The 26,694-nt window shown below is 33.9% G+C and overlaps 1 protein-coding gene across 2 annotated transcripts in view; it reads right to left on the reverse strand.

The window, feature by feature from the left end:
* SPAG16 (sperm associated antigen 16) overlaps positions 1-26,694 on the reverse strand; it is a 1,004,778-nt gene that overhangs the window by 965,895 nt on the left and 12,189 nt on the right. For both annotated transcript variants that reach the window (XM_047872137.1, XM_047872136.1), the window contains exons 4-5: positions 24,469-24,587; positions 17,848-17,985 (exon numbers count right to left, since the gene is read on the reverse strand). In XM_047872137.1, coding sequence (XP_047728093.1) covers positions 17,848-17,985; positions 24,469-24,587 — 257 coding nt within the window. The remainder of the gene's footprint in view (positions 1-17,847; positions 17,986-24,468; positions 24,588-26,694) is intronic.

Below are 26,694 nucleotides of genomic sequence, written 5' to 3' on the forward strand. Positions count from 1 at the left end.
GGAAAACAGTGTGGAGGTTCCTCAAAAAATTAAAAATAGACCTACCCTATGACCCAGCAATAGCACTGCTAGGAATTGACCCAAGGGATACAGGAGTACTGACGCACAGGGGCACTTGTACCCCAATGTTTATAGCAGCACTCTCAACAATAGCCAAATTATGGAAAGAGCCTAAATGTCCATCAACTGAGGAATGGATAAAGAAATTGTGGTTTATATACACAATGGAGTACTACATGGCAATGAGAAAGAATGAAATATGGCCCTTTGTAGCAACATGGATGGAACTTGAGAGTGTGATGCTAAGTGAAATAAGCCATACAGAGAAAGACAGATACCATATGGTTTCACTCTTATGTGGATCCTAAGAAACTTAACAGAAACTCATGGGGGAGGGGAAGGAAAAAAAAAAAGAGGTTAGAGTGGAAGAGAGCCAAAGCATAAGAGACTCTTAAAAACTGAGAACAAACTGAGGGTTGATGGGGGGTGGGGGGGGAGGGGAGGGTGGGTGATGGGTATTGAGGAGGACACCTTTTGGGATGAGCACTGGGTGTTGTATAGAAACCAATTTGACAATAAACTTCATATATTGAAAAAAAAACAGTATGGTACTGGGTGGCTCGGTCATTTAAGTGTCCAACTCTTGATTTTGGCTTAGGTTGTAATCTCACACAAGTGAGATCAAGCCCCAAGTCAGACTCCATGCAGGGCATGCAGCCTGCTTAAGATTCTCTCTCCCTCTTCCCCCTACCCCTGCTCTCTGTATCTCTCTCAAAAATAATTAATTAATTAATTAATTAATTTTTAAATAAAAAGAATCACTTAAAAAACACTATGGTACTGGCACAAAAATAGACACATATATCAATAGAACAGAATAGAAAGCCCAGAAATGAACCCCCAATTTTATGGTCAATTAATCTCCAACACATCGGGAAAGAATATCCAATGGGAAAGAGACTGTCTCTTTGACAAACGGTGTTTGGAACAGGACAATTACATGCAAAAGAATAAAACTGGACCACTTTCTTATGCCATACACAAAAATAAATTTGAAATGGATTAAAGACCTAACTGTGAGGCCAGAAACCATAAAATTCCTATAGAGAACACAGGCAGTAACCTCCTTGACATTGGCTACAGCAACTTCTTTCAAGGTGTCTCCTGAGGAAAGAGAAACAAAAGCAAAAATAAACTATTGGGACTTCATCAAAGTAAAAACTTCTGCACAGCAAAGGAAACAGAAAAACTAAAAGGCAAACAACAGAAAGGGAGAAGATATTTGCAAATGACATATCTGAAAAAGGGCTAGTATTCAAAATGTATAAAAAATTTATAAAACTCAAAATCCAAAAATACATAATCAAGTTAAAAATGAGCAGGAGACATATTTTTCCAAAGAAGACATCCAGATGGCCAACAGACACATGAATAGATGCTCAATATCACTGATGATCAAGGAAATACAAATCAAAACTACAATGAGGGGGCACCTTAGCGGCTCGGTCAGTTAAGTGTCCAACTTCAGTTCATGTCATGATCTCACAGTACATGGCTCAAGCCTCACATGGGATTCTGCGTTGATGGCTCAGAGTCTGGAGACTGCTTCTGTGTCTCCTTCTCTCTGTCTCTCTGCTCCCCCCACCCTTGTGTTCTCTCTCAAAAATAAATAAACTTAAAAAAGAAACTATAATGAGATATCTCCTTACACCTGTCAGAATGGCTAAAATCAACAACACAAGAAAACAACAGATGTTGGTGAGGATATGGAGAAAGGGGAACCCTCTTGCACTATCAGTAGGAATGAAAACTGGTACAGCCTACTATGGAAAACAGTATGCAGGTTTCTCAAAAAGTTAAAAATAGAACTACCTTATGATCCAGCAATTGTACTACTAGTGTTTACCTAAAGTATACAAAACTACTAATTCAAATAGATACATGCACCCTGATGTGTATAACAGCATTATCTACAATAGTCAAATTATGGAAAAAGCCCAAGCACCCATTGATTAGTAAATACATAAAGAAGATGCAATATATGCACACAATGGAATATTACTCAGCCCTAAACACGAATGAAATCTTGCCATTCACAACAACACGAATGGAGCTAGGTGAAAGAAGTCAGAGAAAGACAAATACCATATTATTTCACTCATGTGAAATTTAAGAGATAAAACAAAGGAGCAAAGGGGAAAAAAGAGTCATGTAACTATAAAGATCAAACTGACGGTTACCAGGAAGGAAGTCGTTGGGGATGGGTTAAATAGTGATGGAGATTAAGGAGGGTAGTTGTAATAAATACTGGGTGTTATATGAAAGTGTTGAATCTCTATATTATACACCTAAAATTAATACCACACTATATATTAACTGGAATTTAAATTAAAACGTCTAAAAATATCACTGCTAATTCCTTACTGAAAAAAAAACTATTTAGTAATCAGTTCAAATCCAGTATTGAGAAATTCTAAAGATAATTAAAGAAATAAAGATTCCATTATAATTCACATTGAAGGATTCTCACCAACATAGTATATATAGGGTTGGGAGATGAACCGGCCACTACCTATAGCTTCAAGAATAAGTCATTCATATTTCATTTAAGTAAAAGAAAATTAAATGTATGTTGCCAAAATAATTTACAATTCATCTACTTACAAAAAGAATTGGTTTACAGAATTGAAATACATATTTAAAACAGGATAATTCAAAATAATTACAAATAAAATATTTTACCAAGTTTAATTCTAAATGTGCTTGAATATATGGTTAAAAGACAATGGTATTCGGCTACTTAGTTCTGATAATTGTGAAAAAGAAAGCATATATGTTCTGGAAAACCAAGATTTTATTCTGGCAGTGCATATGAGACATATTTACCACCTGCAGATCATTTTAGTAAAATAATTGGTAACTTGATAAAAAAGGCTCTTTAGTATCAGTACTGTAATAAGAAACATTCTTCAACTGGATATACCTTCTGCAAACCTGTGATAGAAAGCAAGCAAGACTATTCTTTCTAAGCCTGGGCTGTAGGTAAAAAATTAATAGGAATATTTCACCTACCTCGATAATACATTAGTTTCACAATCTGATAATGTAAAATATAATTATAATGAAAAAGTAGCTATCTAACAGTCTTAGTTAACTGAAAAACTAACCTAGTTAACTACTGCACTGAGACTCCCATGTTCTGAAGAATGGGTGGACTGAATTAGAGTTCTTACAATGCACTAGAGGTCAGAATGTAATAAATCTACTTCTTTGTCTTACAGAATTTCCAAATTCAGATTCACATAAAATAAATGCAAAAAGATAGATTTCTGCATTAAGATCTATGTCAGAGCAATCCCTGAGGAGCAGTTACTGGGATGCTGCCCAAGAAATGGGATGAGCTTAGGTTTTCAGGCTCCTGATAGGGCAAATTATGATCAGTGAGACCTTACTTAAAGATCAAGTCATATATGGCATATGGTGAAAGTGTCTCATGCATACTTTCAAGTTATTTCTTTTTCCTCAAACCCTCAAACCTCCCCCCTTTTGACATGACCTTTTCCTTGACATGTTCTTTATTTTACCACAAATGTTGTAGTTTTTATCACAAGTAGTGTGTCACAGTACTTATAGTCTATTCCCACCATCTAACCCTCCACTTCATTTCCATGTCAATAACCTTGAAGTTGATTGAAATATTCAGTCTCGAAAAAAATTCTGAGGAATATGTCAATTATCAGATGAAAAAAAAAACAATTTATTTTGTCCAGATTTTAACCCTCAGTGTGAATTAAGATGGACCAAAAATGAGAGAATCCCTCTGCCATCATATGCCTAATGAATAATGGATGAAGAGGAGAGAGAAAGAGTTTGAGTAGAGTGACTAAAAAAGGCTAAGTTGATTTTTTTGTTGTGAAAACACAAGAACATCACTGGAATTCTCATTCATTTAGAAGAAAACTATGTAAAGTGACTTATATACCATCTTGCACATAAAAATACTCAATAAATTGTACTGTTACCACAACTACCAGATACACTCAATTCCTCTAACAGCAAGATTTATTTACCTAAAATAGGGGGCATGCCAGTAGATAAGTATCTTCTAATGGACAAAATATCAGGATACATGATTATTAGTAACACTATATATCTTTATAAAAGAATTTAAACTTTTATGAATCTCTATTTTGAGTCTAAGAAAGCTGTCTTACTTTCAACAACTTCATGAATTATATAAAAGAGCAAATGTTTTATCTTACCTGAAATGTAAACCCATAATAGGTTAAAAAATACTTAGAAAAATAATGCCAAGTTTCTTAAGCTGAACTATAAATGTGCAGCATTGCATCAACTCCCTTTTTAAATACACATTTGCAGGACTATTTGTACTTATCCCAGGAAAGAAAGCACAGGAATTGATTAAAGTATTAGACCTTAAAGTTTTTCTGACCATTAAATTGGTTTTCAGGGACTTGCTTTCTATTTGCACAAATGAAGTTTACTCAGTAAAACAATTTAAATTCATTTCATGGTGATGCTTCTGTTATGACCTTCCTACTGCCCATATGCTTAATAAAAAGAAAATAAAAGTTGTACTAAAAAATAAAATGTATAATATTTGTATAAACAATATTTTAAACTATATAATATTTTCTCATTACATTAATACAGCATCATTGTGGTTTTAAAACAAATCTTTTACTAAGACTCCAGATTCTATTTAAAGTACAGTAATAAAGAACACACATCTTACATGTTTTTTCTTTTTTTATATTCTATTTATTTATTCATTCAAACTTTTATTTAAATTCTAGCTAACATATAGTGTAATATTAGTTTCAGAAGTAGAATTTAGGGGTCCCTGGGTGGCTCAGTTGGTTAAGCATCCAACTTCTGCTCAGGTCATGATTTCACAGCTCGTGAGTTCAAGCCCTGCGTTGGGCTCTGTGCTGACAGCTCAGAGCCTGGAACTTGCTTCAGATTCTGTGTCTCCTTCTCTCTCTGACCCTCCCCTGCTCATGCTCTGTCTCTCTCAAAAATAAATAAACATTTAAAAAAAGTAGAATTTAGTGATTCATCAGTTACATATAACACCCATTGCTCAACACAAGTGCCCTCCTTAATACCCATCACCCATTTAGCCCATCTCCCACTTACCATCAACCCTGTTTGTTCTCTATAGTTAAGAGTCTTTTATGGTTTGCTTCCCTCTTTCTTTTCCCCTTCCCCTATGTTCATTTGTTTTTTTTAAATCCCACATATGAGTGAAATCATATGGTATTTGTCTTTCTCTGACTTATTTCACTTAACATAATACACCCTAGCTCCATCCACATTGATCCAAATGGCAAGATTTCATTCTTTTTGATGGCTAAGTAATATTCTATTATATGTATATACCACATCTTTTTTATCCATTCATCAGTCTATGGACATTTGGGCTCTTTCCATAATTTTGCCATTATTGTAATGCTGATATATGAACATCGGGGATGTGTGTCCAATCAAACCAGTATCTTTGTATCCTTTAGGTAAATACCTAGCAGTGCAATCGCTGGGTATTAGGGTAGTTTTATTTTTAACCTTTTGAGAAACTCACCTCCTATTTTCTAGAGTGGTTGTACCAGTTTGCATTCCCACCAGTAGTGTAAGATGGTTTCCCTTTCTCCACATCTTCACGAACATCCATTGTTTCCTGTCTTATTAATTTTAGCCATTCTGACAAGTGTGAGGTGGTATCATGCTTTTGATTTGTATTTCCCTGATGATGTTACTGAACATCTTTTCATGTGTCTGTTGGCCATCTGGATGTCTTCCTTTAAAAAAATACTGATTGATTCCTATCTTCTGCCCATTTCTTAACTGGATTATTTGTTTTGGGGGTTTTGAGTTTGATAAGTTTATATATTTTAGATACTAATTCTTTATCAGATATGTCATTTGCATGCTTTTTCTTAATGAAATGGCAGAATGACTATCTAATTTCCCCATTTCAAGAAACCAGCATATCAAAACCTATAATTAAAATATAAGCTATTAAGATACTCATATTTGTATCATACTTAAAAGTACTGTCCCCAAATCTCCATGTTTCAAATTATAAATGTGATTTAATAGTGTGCTCTTAAAAATTATTTTTAAGTGAATGCCCCCAGTAAAATAATTTTATTAACTAGTTTTAATGAAGTATTTGGAACAACCATTTAATAATAGATTTATTGGGTTATTTTGTTATACAATTTGACAAAAGGAAGCATACATTTACTTGTTTATCTGCACCAAAGTAGGCCATCTTTGTCATGTATTTTTCTCATGCATAAACAAAAAGCAAATTAACTTGTGGTAACAGTATTACATTATTTCCAATTACAGTATTACCAATTATTTCATTATTTTCAACTGGTTGTAAGTTAATTTAACCCACTAATATTAATACTGGAATAATTTTTGGATAGCCAAAATGGGTTCAACCATATTAGAGGAAAACTTTCCTTATATTCTTAACCAAAAAAGAAAGGGGTATACCCATGTCCAGAAAAAATACCTTCTTAATTTAACAAGCAATTACCTACACTAAACCATAAAATTTTATGGGCCTCATTATTATCTTTATTTCCACAGTGTTTGTTTCTGAATGTCATTAAATTAAAATGGTTCTTCAGAAAAACTGGATACTCTCTGACCTTCTATAGAAGTGAATTTTGTAAGTGGAGTTAGGGCTGCTTACTAAAGCATCTAATTTTTCTTCAATATTAACTGCCATTTAACTTTAATTTTCTTTGTTTATATTTTCAGGCAAAAGGTTAAAAAAGGTATTTCATTATTTTTAAAATGATACATTTTAATCTTCTAATTTGCAATTCCTAGTCAGTTTTTCTTTTCTGTCAAACCTTTAGTACACTCAATAAAACTTTTCTGGTCTGCATTATATTTCTTTAATGTAAAGCCCAGCAAAGGACCACAGTACTCTAAATGGGGCAAGACTTAACGTTATAGTTCATTGTTAAAATTTCCATCATGAAGGGAAAATGATACCTACTCTAAGGGAATGGTATAAAAAAGGGGCAAAATCATCAATTAATTACTCTAAAAATTATTTTTGTTTGTTTGTTTACTTATTTATTTAGAGCACAAGCTGGGGAGGGGCAGAGAGAGAAGGGGACAGAGTATCCAAAGCAGGCTCTGTGTTGACAGCAGAGAGCTGGATGCACGGTGCAAACTCACAAACTGTGCGATCATGACTGGAGCCAAAGTTGGACGCTTAACCCACTGAGCCACCCAGGCGCTCTAAAAATTATTAAAAGCTTAACAAAGCTTAACAAAAGCTTAACAAAAAGTCAAAATGTTAACAGCACACATTCACTTAAGTCCCTCCTATTTGTCACACATAGGCCCTGGGGCTACACTCTCTATGATATGGAGTTCACAAAATAACAACAAAATATATACATTAGATAACTAGATGCAAAAGGCATAAATTTCAATCTCCCTCATAAACATACAGTATTAAGTTAAGGATAGTCTAAATAAATGAAGGGATATACCATGTAAATAGAAGACTAAAATTTATAAATACATCAATCCTTAAAACTATATATGAATATGTAAATATACGTGTATGTACATAGCAACACACACACTCACACACACACACTCATTCTTCCCAATTCATGTTATAAATTCAACTCAATATTAAACCCCCACCTTTCTACCGAAATTAACAAAGTGACTCTAAAATTTATATGGAAATACAAAGGACCTAGAATAGCCAAATTATCTTTAAATAAGAACAAAGCTATAGGACTAACACTACTTGACCTCAAGAACTTACCTAAAGCTACAGTAATCAGGAGTGTGGTAACAGAATAAAGACAAATAAGTAGATAAATGGAACAGAAAAGAATCTAGAAATAGACCCACAATTATAGGGTCAAGTAATTTTCAATAAATATGCCAAAGAAATTCAGGGATGGATGAAAATTTTTTAAGAATGGTGCTGGAACAATTGGATATTCTTATAAAAAAGAAAATTAACCTGTAGCTCCTGCCTTACACCATATACAAAATGAATGATAGATATAAGCTGAAATAAAAATTCTAAATCTTTAAAGGTTTTAGAAGCACAGAATAATATCTTTCAGACCTGGGAGTAGGCATTGGTATCGCAGACAAAATATTAAAAGCAATACTATAAAAAATTAATTAGACTTCATCAAAATTTAAAACTTCTGCTCACCCAAAGACACCATAAAGAAATTAAATGAAGCCACAAACTGGGAGAAAATATTCACAATATTCTGATAAAAGATTTGTATGCATAATATGTAAAGAACATTTACAACTCAACAATAAGACAAACAATTCAACTAAAAATGGGCAGGACTTACCCAGAAAGCAGGAGAAATGAACAGCCAATAATCACACACACACACACACACACACACACATTCAACACCATTAGGTATTGGGAAGTACATAACAAAACCATAAAAAGCCGCTACTGTACAATTACAAAAATGGCTAAAATAAAAAACCTTAATGAAACTTAATGTTGGTGACAATGTGGAGCAACTAGAACTCTCATATATTGCTACTGAGAATTTAAAATGATCCAACTGAATGTTGGAACATGAACTGTCAATTTCTTATAAATATGCACTTATCCTAGACCAAGTCTAGAAATCCCACGCCTAAGTTTTTAACCAAAAGAAGAAGACACATTCCCATAAGAAGACATACACAAATCTTCATAGTAGTATTATTCACTAGGGACCACATTTGAAAACGATCCAGTAGAAAAAGAGTAAACAAAATGTGGTATACATCACACAAAAGAATACTACATAGCAACAAAAGGGGGAAAATTACTGATAAATTCAAAAATCATACATATATTTTACAGAGTTTATGCTGAGTATAAGACACCAAACACAAATAAATGCGCATTCTATGATTCCATTTATGAAATTCTCAAACAGGCAAACTGGTCAAATATCAGAATACTGATATATCAAAACACTGATTGCAGGGGCAGAGATGCAAGGGACATGCAGAAAGGACACAGAAATCTCTGGGTAGATAGGAATGTTCTATATTAAGATGGGTATGGAGGTCACAAAACTATCTGCCAAAATTCTGTAGCTATGACTTGTACATTTTGATTTATGTAAATTGTAACTCAAAAAAAGAATTGTAAAAAGGAAGATATTAAGTGGGTGCAGGGTGGGGTGTGGGGAGGGAGAGAGATAAAATAACAACAGCAGAAAGATGCTAAGTGTTGAAACTAAGAGGCCCATGAGGTTCATTATTCTATCTTGACTTTCTAAATGCTTGATATTTTTTCAGAATTAGAAGGTTATTATATGTAAATAAATAAATTGCTGTGTACCATCGTTCTGGAAGAAATCCCACTTTTGGTTGTTTATTCAGTGTTGCTGCTATTGCTAATAAGGTTGACAAATATAATGATGATGATGCTATTCTACCTACTTAATATATATCGTATACCAGGTACTATGTTCATTATCCTATAATGGGTAAGTCAGGTACAATTGTTGCCTTCATCAAGTTTACAGGAGTATTGAGAAAATTAACAAGGAAATACAATATAATATACAATACAAACTCAGATAGCCATAAACTGTAGTGAATGTTATGAAAGAAAGAAAGGGTGCTGTCATGCAGAATACTGGTTTAATCTTTATTGAGCACTGACCATGTAATAGGCATTGTGTGAAACACTTTAAAATTATTCCCCTCAGGGAAAGATAATATCAATCCATTTACCCAAGAGGAAAATGACTGATAATTATATTATTATATCTGATAAAGGGTAGAGCATCATATATTTGTGTTGCTCTATTCACAATACCTGATCTGATATCAATGTCTATTCTAAACCAAAATCTGAGTGGGGTTAGTAATGCTGAGTTTGATAAGAGCAAATACGGTACTTTCAAGAACCTAAATGTACCATAAAATTTTGTTTGATTTCATTATTGTTCTGCTGTAGCCAGATAAGTCAACCTACAAGAAGGTTATGCAGGGTATAATGTATTCCCTATTTCCATCATGTCCCTCCATCCAGTCTATTTTCCAACAAAAACAAGATCACATGCTTTTCTTCAAAACTATCCATCAGCCTCACATCTCACTCAGAGGGGAAAAAGCAAAGTTCTAACAAAGGCCTCTACCAATTGCCCCTGGTTCTAGTCACTACGGTCTCCTTACTAGTCCCCTAACAAACCAAGCCGTGCTCACCATAGGTTCTCTGTACTTCCTCTTCTCTCTGCCTAAAATTCCCTTTTCCCAAGTTTAGACATGACTTTCTCCCTCAGTTTCTTCAGATATCAGACAGGACTTCCCTCACCACACTATATAAAACTGCACCCCATTTATCTCTACCAGATTTACCCATGTTACTTTTCTTCATGAAGTTTACCATCACATGTTATATGTGTTACAATACACATGTAGTTAGTGGCTATCTTATTAGACAGAACAGCCTTAGAGAGTATTAGTAGTGCAGAGATAGGAAATGGCGGCGGGGGGCAGCGGAGAGGAAGCCTCTCATTGAGTGAGTAGAAGAGGTAGAACATCATGCTGTCACAGAAAGTGAAGGAATAGAAGAATGAAATAGGATGCACAGTTGAGTAGGATAGGTGTGGTGGAAGTCAGACTACAGGATATTAAAGTACAAGTACAATGAGGCTTTAGGAGTAAACCATCCAACTGAGAATATTTTCAATGTCTACATTATGAGAAGGTGACATAAAGCACCAGTCAAGATACAATACAAGATTAAGCAAACAGGTTCTTAATTAATAAAACTCGTAATAGCTTTTGTGGACCTCAGACTGAGGTGAATATTGTAGCATGTGAACTACCAGGTAAAACAAGGTTTATGAAATAGTGTCAACTGTAAATGATATGATAATTCCAAGTGATGCTTTCTAGTTTTCATTCAATGATCAACAACTCCTTAGATGTGTGGCAGGTTGCTTAAATTCTATCTCTGCACTTAAAATGACAATTGGAATTACAGCAAAATAAACTATTGAAACTACATCAAAATAAAAAGGTTTGCACAGTGAAAGAAACCATCAAAAACAACAAAAAAAGCAATCAACTGAAATGGAGAAGATATTTGCAAATGATATATCCAATAGGAGGTTAATATCCAAAATATATGAAGACCTTATACAACTCAACACCAATTTTAAAATGAGCAGACAAGCTGACATTTTTCCGAAAAAGACATACAAATGTCCAACAGACATGTGAAAAGATGATCTACATCACTAATCATCTGGGAAATTCAAATCAAAATTACAATGAGATATCTATTACCTCACACCTGTCAGAATGGCTAGTATGAAAAACAAAAGAAACAAATGTTGGCAAGGATGTAGAAAAAAAGGAACCCTCATGCACTGTTGGTGTAAATGTAAATTGGTGCGGCCACTATGGAAAAGAGTATAGAGGGTTCTCAAAAACTAAAAATTGAAATACTATATGATCCACTAATTCCACTACTGAGTATTTACCCAAAGAAAATGAAAACACTAATTCAAAAAAATAAATACACCCCTATGTTTACTGCAGCATTACAATAGCCAAGATATGGAAGCAACCTAAAGTGTCCATTGATAGACAAATGGATAAGGAAGATGTGATATTCTCTCTCTCTCTTTCTCTCCCTCTCTCTCTCTCTCTCTCTCACACACACACACACACACACACACACACATACACACACATGGACACACACACACACACACATGCACACACACACACACACAAATATTATGCAGCCATAAAAAGGATGAGATCTTGCTCTTTGCAGCAACATGAATGGATCTAGAGGGTATTCTGCGAAGTGAAATAAGTCGGAGAATGAAAAACACCATATGATTTCACTCATATGTGGAATCTAAAAAACAAGACAAATGAATAAACAAAAAGTATAATTAGACCTATAAATACAGAGAACAAATTGCTGGTTGCCAGAAGTTAAGGCAGGTGGAAGGGAGGGGAGGATGGACAAAATAGATGAAAGAAAGTGGTAGATACAGGCTCCCAGTTATGGGATGAATAAGTCACACAAATAAAAGGCACAGCATAGGGCATAAAGTCAATGATATAATGGCAACAGATGGAGGCTACATTTGTGGTGAACATAGCATAACATATAGAGGTTGAATCACTATGTTGGTTCAGGTGAATCACACCTGAAAATAACGTAACAGTGTGTGTCACAAATAAAAAAAATATTTAAAAATTTAGCAATCTAGAGCCATGAATTAAAGCTCATTTGAGAAAATAAAAACTTTTCCCTATGTTCTTGTAGCTAAAAACACCTGCAGATTAAAAGTGAAGGGATGGAGAAACATTTATCCGTAAATAGATGTCCAAACAAAGCCAGAGTAGCAATGCTTAATATCAGACAAACTTGACTTATTTGTTCTTGTATTGTTTTTATCCTGCTTTGGTATCAGAGTAGTACTGGTCTCACGGAATGATTTGGAATGTGTTCCCTCTATTCTGTTATTGTAAGATTTTGATAAAGATTGTCATTAATTTTTTTTTAATGTTTGGTAGAATTCACCAATGAAACCAACCAAGTGGCTTTGCAGTTTTCTTTGCTGGGAAATCTTTGATTCCTAATTCAACTTTCATTCTTGTTTTTAGTCTAAGAAGATTTCCTACTTCTTGGATACAAGATTCATGATTGAATCATGGTAACTTGTTTGTTTTTAGGAACTATTTTTTTCCATAAGTTATTTAAATCGTTAGTATATAATTGTAGGAATCTTTATCACAGTGCATATTTCTGTGATTAGCTCTTGTATTGTTTTCTATTCCATTTCTCATTTTGGTTTTTGAGTCTTTTTTTTTTCTTAGTTAATACAGTTAAAGCATTGCCAATTTTGTTTTTGTTTTTTTTAGAAAAACTGCTCATTACTTTCAATGTTATATTATTATTTATTCTGGTCTCTTTTATTTATTTCTGATTTTTGTTATTTCCTTCTACTAAATTTCAGCTAAGTTTCTTCTTTTTCTAGTTCCTTGTGGTGTAATGTTGCTTATTTGAACTTTTTTCCTTAATACAAACATTTATAGCATAAATTTCACTCCAGCATCTGCCTTTGCTGCATCCCATAGATTTTGGAATATTGTGTTTTCTTTTTCTTTTGTTTTGAGAAATATTTTGATATGCCATTTGTTTTATTTGCCCCATTGTTTGTGCAGTACTGTGTTAATATTTACATATTAAATATTTAATATTTACATTGTAGATTTTCCAGCTTTGTTTTATTGTTGTACCATTGTAGTTGAAAAATATACTCGTGATGATTTCAGTCTTCTCAAATTTGTAATATTTATTATGTTTCTTTTTTATGTGATTTAACCAGGGGATTTTTCTGTGTGTATTTGAAGAAAATGCGTATTTCTATTTTTCTTGGAGGGAATGTTTTATATATATCCTATAGAACCACGTATTCTGAAGTATTCAAGTAAAAAAAATGCTCTTGTTGAAAAAAAGTAATCATTACTTTAACTGAGGGTACACATTGAAAATAAAGCATATCAGAGGGGAGGTGAGTGGGGGATGGGTGAAAGAGATGAAGCAGATTATGAGTACACTATCATGATTAGCACTGAGTAATGGTGTACAGAATTGTTGAGTGACTATATTGTATACCTGAAACCAACATAACACTGTATATTAACTACACTGGAATTAAAATTAAAAACTTAATTAACAAAAAATATTAGAGAGGTGCCTGGGTGGCTCAGTCTGTTAAGCGTCCGACTTCAGCTCAGGTCATGGTCTCACAGTTCATGAGTTCGAGCCCCACGTTGGGCTCTGTGCTGACAGTCAAAGTCTGGAGCCTCCTTCGGATTCTGTGTCTCCCTCTCTCTCTGCCCCTCTGCCGCTCATACTCTGTCTCTCTCAAAAATAAATAAAGCATTAAAAAGAAAATTTAAATAATAATAAGTTTCAAATAATGAGTTTCAAAATATGTTTAAGCAAGTGTAATAGTAGTAATTGTGTAAGAAATTGCATTTGGATATTTTGCCTATTCTTTAACGTGTTTGAAGTGGTCACAATAACCAAACACATGTAATTTAGAAAAAACTTTTTTTTTAATTTGTTTTAAAGATTTTTTTTTTCAACGTTTATTTATTTTTGGGACAGAGAGAGACAGAGCATGAACGGGGGAGGGGCAGAGAGAGAGGGAGACAGAATCGGAAACAGGCTCCAGGCTCCGAGCCATCAGCCCAGAGCCTGACGCGGGGCTCAAACTCCCGGACCGCGAGATCCTGACCTGGCTGAAGTCGGACGCTTAACCGACTGCGCCACCCAGGCGCCCCTAGAAAAAACTTTTAATGAAACTTAACTGATTGCAATATCTGTCAAAAGTTACAAAACAAAAGGATTTTTACGTTTATCTTATGTTTTTAATTTTTAAATTGAGTATTAAAATATATGTGTAATAAATATAAAAAATAAATGACAAGTGGTCCGTACTTTAAAAGTACAGTTATATTCTCCTTTTTCAAGAAAGATTGTCAAACTACTATTTATATTATTACCCTAGTGTAGCTAATATATACTTTTACCTTTAATGTAACTATAAATACTTTTTAATAGTACATTTTCCCTTTTAAAACATCTCTGTGTAAAGAAATTTTCCAGCTATTTCTCAAACTTTTTTTTATCAAGGTATAATTTGTACATAACATTGTACCAGTTTCAGGTGTACAACACAATGATTCATATTTGTATATAGTGTAAAACAACCACAATAAGTATAGTTAACATTCATCACCATACATACATATATATACCATACATGAAACTATATTTTATATGACAATCTGCATTTGTAGCAAGATAGGGAAAACCTCAGTTCTAAAATTGGAATTGCTTACAACAGAGAAAAAGACCATTTTTTTAGGTATAGCAATTCAAATGATATTTTAGAGTGAAATATTTCCCTTCTCGTGTCTTCCTTTATGCTTCATCATTACCGAATTTCAAAAATATTAATGATGTGATGATTAAAAAAATCCAAGGATGACAGCCTTTAGAGATATTGATAATAATAACTGACATTTTCAAAGTACTTTGTGATTTACACAGTTCTTTAATATAGATTGTCTCATTTAATTATCACATCACTCCCTAGGAGTTAATAATATTATGTATAATTACTCCCAGTTTAACATTAAGAAAACTGAGTTAATAAGTAGCAGAATAATGGAAGCCAGGTATCTGAACCTTAAGTCTGATACTCTTTCCATGGCAACTCTCTTCTCCAGATAAATATTAACCTTATAGCTACATGATTTCTCTAACTTTTCTAGATACATCATTAAATGCTACCAGTATTATCAGGACAATATATAACATATCTGTAAGCCCAACTCTTTTTACATACTAAATATTCTTATTAGAAAAAAATACTTAACATCTACACTTACCTTCCCTCAAAAAATAGCCTTAAGGGGCGCCTGGTGGCTCAGTAGGTTGAGTGCCTGGCTCTTGACTTCAGCTTAGGTCATGATCTCATGGTTTGTGAGACTGAGTCCTGTGTTGTTGGGCTTTGCACTGTGAGCACAGAGTATGCTTGGTATTCTCCCTCTCCTTCTCCCCACCCCATCCCCTCGCCCCTCCTCTCTCTCAAAGTAAATAAAAACATTTTTAAAAAATCTTTAAAAAATAAGTTAAAAGAAAGAAGTAGCTTTAATCCTGAAAAGGAAAACTTTAGGGTAAATTCTATAAAGGGAATCCCACATTTATTACTAATTCCTATTGGAAAAATACCTTCAAAAGTCAAATTGAAAAACCTGTGTGATAAAACATTACAATTTGGGGCAAACTTGTAGTAAGACAGTAGTAGTTGGTAATATTTACAAAACATTTTCTAAGAATATATCCAAAAATTAGGTGCCATGAAAGTACAAAGTACTTAATATTCACTCAATGACATAAATATTAGGAATCTACTAAGGGTCAGGCATCTTTCCTTCAAATTTTTCATGTCAAGTAGATTAAAGCAAATAAATATTTTTCTTTTCTAATCTGTTAAAGTTTAATTATATCAAATAAGATAGATTTGAGAGAGAATCAGAAGCCATTGAAACTAAAATTACACTTTAATAAATATAGCAAATCTTATATACATTTAGCAATCTGATATTTTAGTAAACACAAACAAGAAACAGATTTCATTTGAGTGATATCTGTTTAGATTATGAGCTAATAATTTGCAAAGGTAATAGTTTATATGGTTTTGATTATAGCTATTAAATATGATATTCAATAATAAACCAGTGATCAACAATGGTTATTTAATGTCACTATGGCAAAACTCATTGAACAAAGAGATTCTATCTATTCAAAGGAACATTAGCAAACTCAAACAATAATTCAAAGGAGATCAGGAACTGAAACAGTATGCCAAGCATCACTCTGAAAAATTTGCTGTGTCAAATTCCCAGTGCGTCCATTAGGTGTCTATACAATAACACAGTGAGCAGCAGGGCCAATAGTGCAAACCACTTCTGAGAAATGAACTAAGAATAGAGAGAATGCTGGTTCCAGTGACTTATCATTCCATGGATCATCATACACTTCTCTCTAAAACATAAAATATCAAACAGTATATCCATAGATAGTATGAAATTTGTACAATGTGTAACAACTTTCTATGAGTGTAAATACTAAGTGAATAAATGATCATACAAATTATCTTTTATTCTTTTATTCACCACGACCTTTTTTTTATTTTATTTATTTATTTACTTTGAGAGAGAGAAAGAAAGAAAGAACATGACCAGGGAAGGGGCAGAGAGAGAGGGAGAGGGAGAGAATCCCAAGCTGGTCCACACACGACACAGGGCTCGAACTCACAAACCATGAGATCATGACCTAAGCCAAGAGTCATATGCTTAACCAACTGAGCAACGCAGGCACCCCTCACCACCACCTTTTTAAAAGTAGCTTATCTTAAAATTTTTCCTCACTTTGCAATACAAAGTTTTGTTTCTTTAAACTTTTTTACAAAGATTTTAAAATATTATGTTCCTGTATGGTAGTTCTACTTATCTAATGTATGGTTTTAGTATGATTCTTTAACAGAGAAAACTATGTTTAATTAAAAAATGAACAAAGCATGAACTTTCTCTACTTCATATCTAAGCATTTTCCATCTAATATCATCTTAGATGAGTAGATTCATCCCTAGTCAACACATTCACATATGTATCTTTGCCAGAATAACAGTGCTTATCTAAATTTGTTCGCCAAAACTGCATGTCTTCCTATAATTTTAGAAAGAAAGATTTGGCTTCTGTCAAGTTTCTTCTCTATGCATAAATTCACGCTAGGAGATTATAAAATAGCAGTTTCCTTTGGGGAATTTTCAAATACTAAAATTTCTCTAGCGAGAAATACACTATCTCCTTCCTTCCTCTCTGCCTTCTATAAATTTACTATAATTTCAGAGATTAGCTTATCCTCATAGGGGAAGATTTCACAAACCATGAAAAGACTATGAAAAACATAAGAAAGTAAATGCCACATAATAAATTAACATCTCCTATACAACTCCCTGCATTCAACTCTTGCTAGTGGGTTGCAATTGTGAGAGTTCTGATCATCAGTTCAATTAACTTGCTAGTGAAGCCTGTCACATTCTTTCTAACTAGAATTTAAATAGAATTCAGTTCAGAATTAAAGCTCTGGTACATTAACCACGTGTTAGCTTCATTCAGCTCTTTACTTCTATTTGGTCCAAAAGAAAAAAAAAAGTCATTTAAAAATTAACATACTCAGCTGCCTGTTTGTAGTGTTTCAAGTCTTTCTTCAAATTTTTGTTCTCATTTTCTAAAAGCATATTCTGGGTGTAGACATCTGGAACATTCCCAAGATCTCTAAGTTCAGTTAGTCCCTTCTGTATTAACTCATACCTAGGATAAAATCAAACAAAAGGTTTTATGTTGTTGCTTTCTACTAAATTGGTTTAATTTATGTACAATTCAAAAAGTTCTCCTAGGGGATATTTATAGAATTGATTTGTGGCATTAATTTTATAAATTAAAATGTCCACATTTACAATATATATTTAAAATAACAAATAATTAGTTGCTAGGTACTCATATCATCATAGTACATAAAATATAACCAAACATCTCATATGTTCCAGGCACTAATTCACTAATTCACTAACACTGGTGAAATTAACAAAATGGTCCAAGCCCCCATCTGTTCTAGTGTGCATAGTGATATGTTCCATGAAGTAAAATAAAGCAGGATAAGAGAGATAGAGAGACTAAGATAGAGACTGATGGGGGTGTTTGTGCTATTTTACATAGGATGAACACAGAAAGTATGATTGGTAAAGTGATATTTGAGCAGAGAACTAAAAGAAATAAAGGACTAAGTCATGTAGATATGAAGGGGAAGAGCATTATTGGCTGACAGAAGAGTAAATGTAAAGCCCTGAGAAAATGAGATGCTTGACATGTACCTTAAAAAGCAAAAAGCCAGAGCAAGGGAGAGAGTGGTGAAAAATGGGTCAGGAGGACAGCAGGGATCCAGAGAGAAAAATATGATTTTACTTGAATCAGATTGAAGCCATTGGAAGGCTTTGAGAAACAAGTTACACCGATCAGATTTATGTTTAAAAGGATTAGTCTGGCATCTCTTTGAAGAAACTAACTCTACAGGAGCAAGACTAGAATCAGAGATGCTGGTTTGGAGCCTGTTGCAATAGTTCAAAAGAGCAACAACGGTGGCATGAACAAAGTTGGTAGCAGTAGAGATTATGAGAAACAGGTCCCTTCTGAAAAGGGTGTAAAATCGGGGCCAACTTATTGGTGAAGCCAAAAAAAAATTTTCTTATGAATCAGCTGCCAAGCATTGGTTAAAAAAGTGGTCAAAGATGACTCCACGGTTTCTGGTGGAACAACAAACATCCATTTATGAAGATGGGAATGAATGCAGTAGGAATTGGGTGATTGGAGAAATAAAAGAATTGCTTTTATTCATATTTTTTTTCTTTTTTTTTTTAATTTTTTTTCAACATTTATTTATTTTTGGGACAGAGAGAGACAGAGCATGAACGGGGGAGGGACAGAGGGAGAGGGAGACACAGAATCGGAAACAGTCTCCAGGCTCTGAGCCATCAGCCCAGAGCCTGATGCGGGGCTCGAACTCACGGACCGCGAGATCGTGACCTGGCTGAAGTCGGACGCTTAACCGACTGCGCCACCCAGGCGCCCCGCTTTTATTCATATTAAATGCAATATGAATATATTGCAAGTGAAGATAAATACTGGGAATAAATGTCAAGAGTTCAGGGAAAAAGTCAGGACATGGAATTCAAACGTGGGAATCATCAGTAAAGAGATACTATTTAAAGTTACAAGACTGTTGTTGAAAGTGCTGCTATAAACACTGGGGTACAAGTGCCCCTATGCATCAGTACTCCTGTATCCCTTGGGGCAATTCCTAACAGTGCTATTGCTGGGTCATAGGGGAGATCTATTTTTAATTTTTTGAGGACCTCCACACTGTTTTCCAGAGCGGCTGCACCAGTTTGCATTCCCACCAACAGTGCAAGATGGTTCCTGTTTCTCCACATCCTCTCCAGCATCTATAGCCTCCTGATTTGTTCATTTTAGCCACTCTGAATGACGTGAGGTGATATCTCAGTGTGGTTTTGATTTGCATTTCCCTAATGAGGAGTGACATTGAGAGGGAGGGAGCCAAACCATAAGAGACTCTTAAAAACTGAGAATAAACTGAGGGTTGATGGGGGCGAGAGGGAGGGGAAAGTGGGTGATGGGCATTGAGGAGGGCACCTGTTGGGATGATGAGCACTGGATGTTATATGGAAACCAACTGCACAATAAATTTCATATAAAAAAATAATAAATAAATAAATAAATAAATAAATAAATAAATAACTAAATACAGAAGATTTAAAAAAATAAAGTCATAAGACTGGACAAGGCCAGCTAGGGCATGACTATAAACAGAGAAGTAAAGAAGTCCCTGGACTGTTTCAAGATTAGGAAGAGAAAGAAAGACTACCAACTAGAGACTAAGACAGACAAGGGCTAGTGAAGTAGTGGGTGAATATGAGAGCACTGTGGCTCTCAAACCAAGTGAATAAAGTGTTCCAAGAAGGAAGAAATGAACAACAGTGACAAATGCTGAAAACAGACTGAATAAAGAGGAGTACTAAGAATCAGTCACTGAATTTGGCAATGTGCAGCACTGAAAAAACTTTCAGCACAGTCATGGAGACAATAGTGCACCCAGAGTAGGTATAAGACTAGGACATGAGGAACTGGTAATAAACTCTTTCAAGGAGACATACTGTAAAGTGGAGCCTAGGAAATCAAGATTATCCTATAAAAAGGATGTGGAGTTCAGGGTGTTTTTTGTCTTCCACTTTTTTAAAAATATAAAAAATATTATTGGACATCTATATGCTTATGGGAATGATCCAGCAGAGAGGGAAAAAGTTTACAATACAGAAAACAGAGGGGACAATTGCTGAAGCAATGTCCTTGAGCAGCTAAGAGGATCTGGGCTCCAGTGGACAACTGGAGGGTTGGCCTTAGATGACAGTGTGCATGGCTCAGCTTCTGTGACAGGTGAGAAGAATGCCTGAGAACACAGGTGGCAAGCTAGTAAGTAGAGAGGGAGGCAGAGGTCATAGAATGTCTATTTTCTCAGTGACATAAGGAACATCAGAGAATCATTTACAGATTTTTAAATAATTATAATTTTAATTATATGTATACATGTAGCAATTAATAAAGCTAAATAAAAAAGTATAAACACAGAAAAACATTTCAGTAATAAAGTTATTAACAAAGAAATACCTACAAAGCTTGCTATATAGATGAGTTAAACATTTGTTTAAAAATGTTTAATTGTAAGCATTTTTATGTTATAAATCTTAATTTTATTAATATATTACAGATTAATAGAAGCCCTGAAGAATACCCAAAGGGTTAAGATAATAGAATCAATATTAAGTCGGTCAAGTGTCTGACTTCATCTCAGGTTATGATCTCACGACTTGTGAGTTCAAGCCCTGTATCAGGCTCTGTGCTGACAGCTGTCTCTCTCTCTCAAAAATAAATAAACATTAAAATTTTCTTTAAAAAAAAGCATCAATATTAAGTAGTATTTGCCACAATTTATAAAACAACAAAATAGATAACAATTTAATCATAAATTCACTACTTCATATGTATTTAGAATGTGATTTATACTTATCTCCAAAGAGAAGATATAAGGGTTGATTGAAGTATTAGCCCATGAAGTTTTTCTGACCATAAAATTGGTTTTCAGCAACTTGCTTTATTTAACGCAGAAAAAAATCTTACTAAAGAAATTATTTCAGTAAGAAAAAAAAGTGGTATATAGTCCTTTTCTACATTAAATGTTATGTAAATAAATTAATCTGTGGTAAAATAAATACAAATCAAGCATAATACGTCATAACACATACTATATCATATATATCTTAGGACATTCAAAAATAATTTATCATGACAAATTTCTGTAATCTATATAAAAATGTCAAAGATGATTTAAACTCACTAATACTATTCTAATACTATAAGATCACTAGGAATCTTAATCTACAAACTCTAGAAATATATTTCTCAGTAAAACAAGCATTTTTATATAAGATATTTTGTTTTTGTTTCAGATGTGTGTGTGTGCATGTGTGTGTGTGTGTGTGTGTGTGTGTGTGTGTGTATGTGTGTATGTGTTAAAGAAATATCCTGGCCTTTTTATTTCTTCCTCTTTATTCACTCACACTTAGAACAAGACTGAAAAGTGTTCAGATGGGGAAAAAAGATTGTTACATAACTATTAGGAACTGGAAATAAAATTGCCAACAGAACTGCCAAAAAAATTACTACCAGTAAACTTACATCAATGGTCTTCACATTTACCATTAAGTCCATAAACTACTTTGAATTATATAGAAGTGGAGAATGTGCATGTATTTCAGGGAGAAAGTACATAGACTTTCATACAATTTGTCTATGGTGTAAGGCCCACTGTCACAAATGAGAAATAGTATGACAGAATTTCAGTAAACACATCAATAGTGTCATAAGAGTAAAGTTAGTTTTCCTTCACGATGGCACCCAAGGCATAGGATATAAAAGACAGGAAAACAGTAACCTAGATAATAACAAGCATCAAATGAGAATTTTTCCTCCATGTTTTCAGGGACAGTTACAGAAAATACTTACCAACTAAGAAAAAATTCCATTAGCCACTGCTAACCCACAGTGCAAACATTTTTTGAGTTTCATATAAAAAAATCACTACTACACACACATACATACACAATCTTTTTTTGTGTGTGAACAGCCAGAAAATAGTTTAGAATTTGCAAAAAAAAAAAAAAAGCTTTCTGGGCCATGTGTTCTCCACTGTGCTGTGACTAACAAACTGTGCCATAGCATGAAAGCAGCCATACATAATACCTAAAAGAAAGGTCATGGCTATGTGCCAACAAAATTTTATTTACAAAACAGGGGCAGGCCAGATTTGTTTGCTGACCTTGGATTTAAAGAATTTACTGCAATTACTGTTTGAGGATTAAAAGGCCACAAGCCAAATTTTACTCCCAGGTTTTTTGGTGACTTTAAGGGTTTTTTGTGTTACAAACTAACAGTGAGGGAACCTTGTTTTGTCAACTTTTGTAAGATTAAATGAATTCAGAGCAACGAATACTACAAACATTTTTATCCATAATAAAAATGATAAAAAATATACTTAGTATTCTTATAGTCCTACTATTGCAGAATAGGTAAAAGTTTCTGATCAAAGTAAAAAATGTTTCATGTGAAGAAAAAATATCCAAGACTGTAATCTTATCACAAACAGCTTGTAAACTCATTACAAACTGACATCTAGGAATAAGGACACAATTATTTGAACCACAGTATCACTAAACAATATAATAAAGAGATATTTTATAAGAATCTTACTTTAAGATTGTAGTATTATACTAAATGGCACGCTTACACAGGGGTTCTATACGTCCTAATTATATTGTAGTTTCCTAAAATTTCATCTCAATTCAAATGGCTAAATCTAAAATGATAATATGACACAACAAGCACTTAACTGTTAAGAGTATACTTGGTTACAGATTTCTCAAAGGGAATCATTTCACACTTTGGCCTAGACAAACGTGCAAGTACTATGTCCTAACACATATTCTTAGGAGAAAAAAAGGAACTGAGCCACATTAATTTTTCATTTCATTAGTACTACAAATTAATCATCTACCTACTTTTACAAAAATGTATTTTCTAATACATTTGTAATTCTTTCATAGGGGCATTTTTATAAATATTACTCATGTAATTTCTAAATTTAACAGGAACACTATTTTTCTACCATCAAACTTGCTGTTTCTTTAACTGTATTAACGAAAAATGGTTCTTTTCATTAAATGTATTAACTTTAGATATGCAATTTAAAATAATAAAACTAATTTCTTCTATCTACCTGATCTCCATAGATCAGAACCAAAAAAAGCAGCAAATAAAAACTGTATCACAGTTGGATTAGTAGAAATTACAAATTGCCCCATATATTTATTTAAAATTAGGATTTAGCCCCCAAACACTATAAACATCTTTATTTATCATAGTATTCCCTTTCCATGATATGCAATGGCTTTTAAAGTTCAAACATATTTTTATATCCAATTATTTAATAATATAATAATATTGCATTAAGGAATGTTAGGACTCTGAACACATGTCTGGTGACATTACTGCTGTAGCAAAGGAATAAAGACAGCATGCCTGATGATTTTCATACCCAATAAGTTATTAAAATTGTCAATTATAACAAGAAAATCTGCATTTAGACATCATGTGAAAATATAATTCTGCTTATTTCCAAATGAAGAAATATTTATATAAAAAGAATCAATCAGTTGTGTGAGTAGAGAAAGGCAGGCCATCATACTATAAGGAAAACAAGCAAAGTAGTACTCTTGGTAGGATATCTTAATGCAGAAAATAATACCCTTAATAATTATACAGAACATACTAGAAAACTATTTAATAAAAGACCTTGTTTTGTACAACCCCAGGAAATACTCCATTTTCTTGATTTTTGAAAATCACCCAAATATAAGAAAGATGTTTAATAAAAATCTCTTTTAAATTAATACCCTAATTATGTGAATGTGTGTGAATGTGTGTGTGTGTGTGTGTGTGTGTGTGTGTGTGTGTGTGTAAGTCTAATGGTTTCGTTGGTGAGGCTGGGAAAAGTTTCCATCCATTTCAACCATTTTGCATAAGCTGAGCAACTTCAAGTCCTTTAAGACACTTAAAAGTGGATGTGTTAGCATTTCTAGAGAACTATTTATCCACATAATTGTTTACCATTCAGACTGAAAACAATCAAGAGTTCTGGTCATTCCCATTTTGATTAGGAAATTGCAGAGAAAGTCTTCTATTACTTCAGGTACTGGTTGCTTTGAAGGAAGAACTGTTTTCTGCTCCTGAAATTTAAATGTACAATTATTTATTTTGAAAATATAAAATCATCACTAAGCTTTTGTTAAGTTTATTTATTTTCTTTTTTTAAATGTTTATTTACTTTTGAGAGAAAGAGAGAGAGAGAGAGAGAGAAACAGAGCATGAGTGCGGAAGGGGCAGAGAGAGAGGGAGACAGAATCCAAAGTAGACTCCAGGTTCAGGGCTGTCAGCACAGAGCCCAACACGAGGCTGAAACCTACACACCATGAGACCATGACCTGAGCCAAAGTCAGACAATTAACTGACTGAGCCACCCAAGCACCCCTGTTTATTTTGAGAGAGAGAGAGAGTGAGAGAGGACATGCCCACAGGTGCTAGCAGGAGAGGGGCAGAGAGAGAGGGAGAGAGAAAATCCCAACCAGGCTCTACATTCAACAGGGAGCCTGACATGGGGCTGGATCCTACAACCCTGGGATTGTGACCAGAGCAAAAATCAAGAGTCAGATGCTCAACTGACTGAGCCACCTAGGCACCCCTTTCAATAAGCTTTGATTACTGGTACTGAAAGGCTGTTAATTTATTCATTCACTTGTTCATTTTTTCATCTAATTTTTTTTTAAGTGTTATGCTCCAGGGACTATTTTAATCACTAAGAATAAAGCAGTAATGAAACTAGATAAGACTCAGTGTTCATACCTAATGGTCAAGTAGATGAAGACAGAAAATGAAAAACTAAATTAAAAATATATAATATGGCAGATGGCACTAAGTGCCTGGGAGAAAAAAAGCAGGGGACTGAAGGGCGGGAGAGCCAAATGTATTAGAACACAGCCATGCTCATTTTTTACATATTGTCTATGGATGCTTTCATACACATGACAGAGGTGAATTGCAACAGAGATCTTACGGCCCTCAAAATCTAAAATATTTACTATATGATCCCAGAGAACATGTTTGCAGACCCCTAAACTAGAAAAGTGGAGATATTTCAGCAAGTGAGATATGAAATTAGAACAGCCATAAAAACTATTATGTCACATAAGCCCATGTATAAAATAAGACAAATAATGGGTAAATTCTTAAAAATATCAACAGTATGGTTGCCCCCAGAGTGCATTCATTTTCTTTTCATTGGCAAGAACTTATTAATCTAACTGCCAATCATTTAGACAGACAGATCTATTTTAATATATAGAAACCCAGAAGTAGACTTTCCTTATTCATTGTCCTTCTTAACCTGGTCTTGATTACATACCAGGTAAATGTTACATACCTAGTAATAGTTACATAGAAATGCAGTGAGGAAAGAATCTCTGTTTCCCTAAAAATTTCTTTTCTTTTTTTAAATTTTTTTAAGTTTATTTATTTATTTTGAGAGAGAAAGAGAAAGAGAGTGCATGCAAGCAGGGGAGGGACAGAGACAGAGGGAGAGAGAGAGAATCCCAGGCAGGCTCATCATTGTCAGCACAGAGCCCGATGTAGGGCTCAATCCCATGACCCACGAGATCATGACCTGAGCTGAAGTCAAGAGTCAGGCACTTAACCAACTGAGCCACCCAGGTGCCCCTAAAAAGTGCTTTTCAAAAGAGCTATACATAACTTACTGCTGATCTTAATTACTAGTTGCTACAACCTTCAAACAGTGATCAGTTGAAGCAAATTTGGCGGGCTACAGAAATTTCCTGACAAATGAATAGGGTTTTAAAATGAATTTTTTTAAAGCTCAAGCAGAATAATTTGTAATATCTTTCCTAAGGTCATTTTAAAAGATATTATATAACAGTGTTGATTATATGCAGGACCCTACATCACACATGGAAGATGTCAAAGCAGCAGAATACAGCATCCCTGTCTTCAAGTCTTTGCATTACGGTGGAAATTTATATATAACTACTGGGTAAGGGTATAACACTGTTGGAAGTAGACATTCATTTTACAATAATAAATGCCACCTTGGCATTTTTGGTCAATAAATTTGAAAATGATATTTAGAATGAGATGGAGGATAGCTGAAGGAATTGGGAACATAGGAGGAAAAGGACAGAGAGACTGTACCTAATCTAGTTTCTAAAGATGTCTGTGAGCTCATGTTTGTATGTACATTTGTATGTATGGTCTAGTAGACTCCTG

The sequence above is a fragment of the Prionailurus viverrinus genome, chromosome C1 (genome assembly GCF_022837055.1).
Source record: "Prionailurus viverrinus isolate Anna chromosome C1, UM_Priviv_1.0, whole genome shotgun sequence".
In the NCBI taxonomy this organism is placed as follows: domain Eukaryota; kingdom Metazoa; phylum Chordata; class Mammalia; order Carnivora; family Felidae; genus Prionailurus; species Prionailurus viverrinus.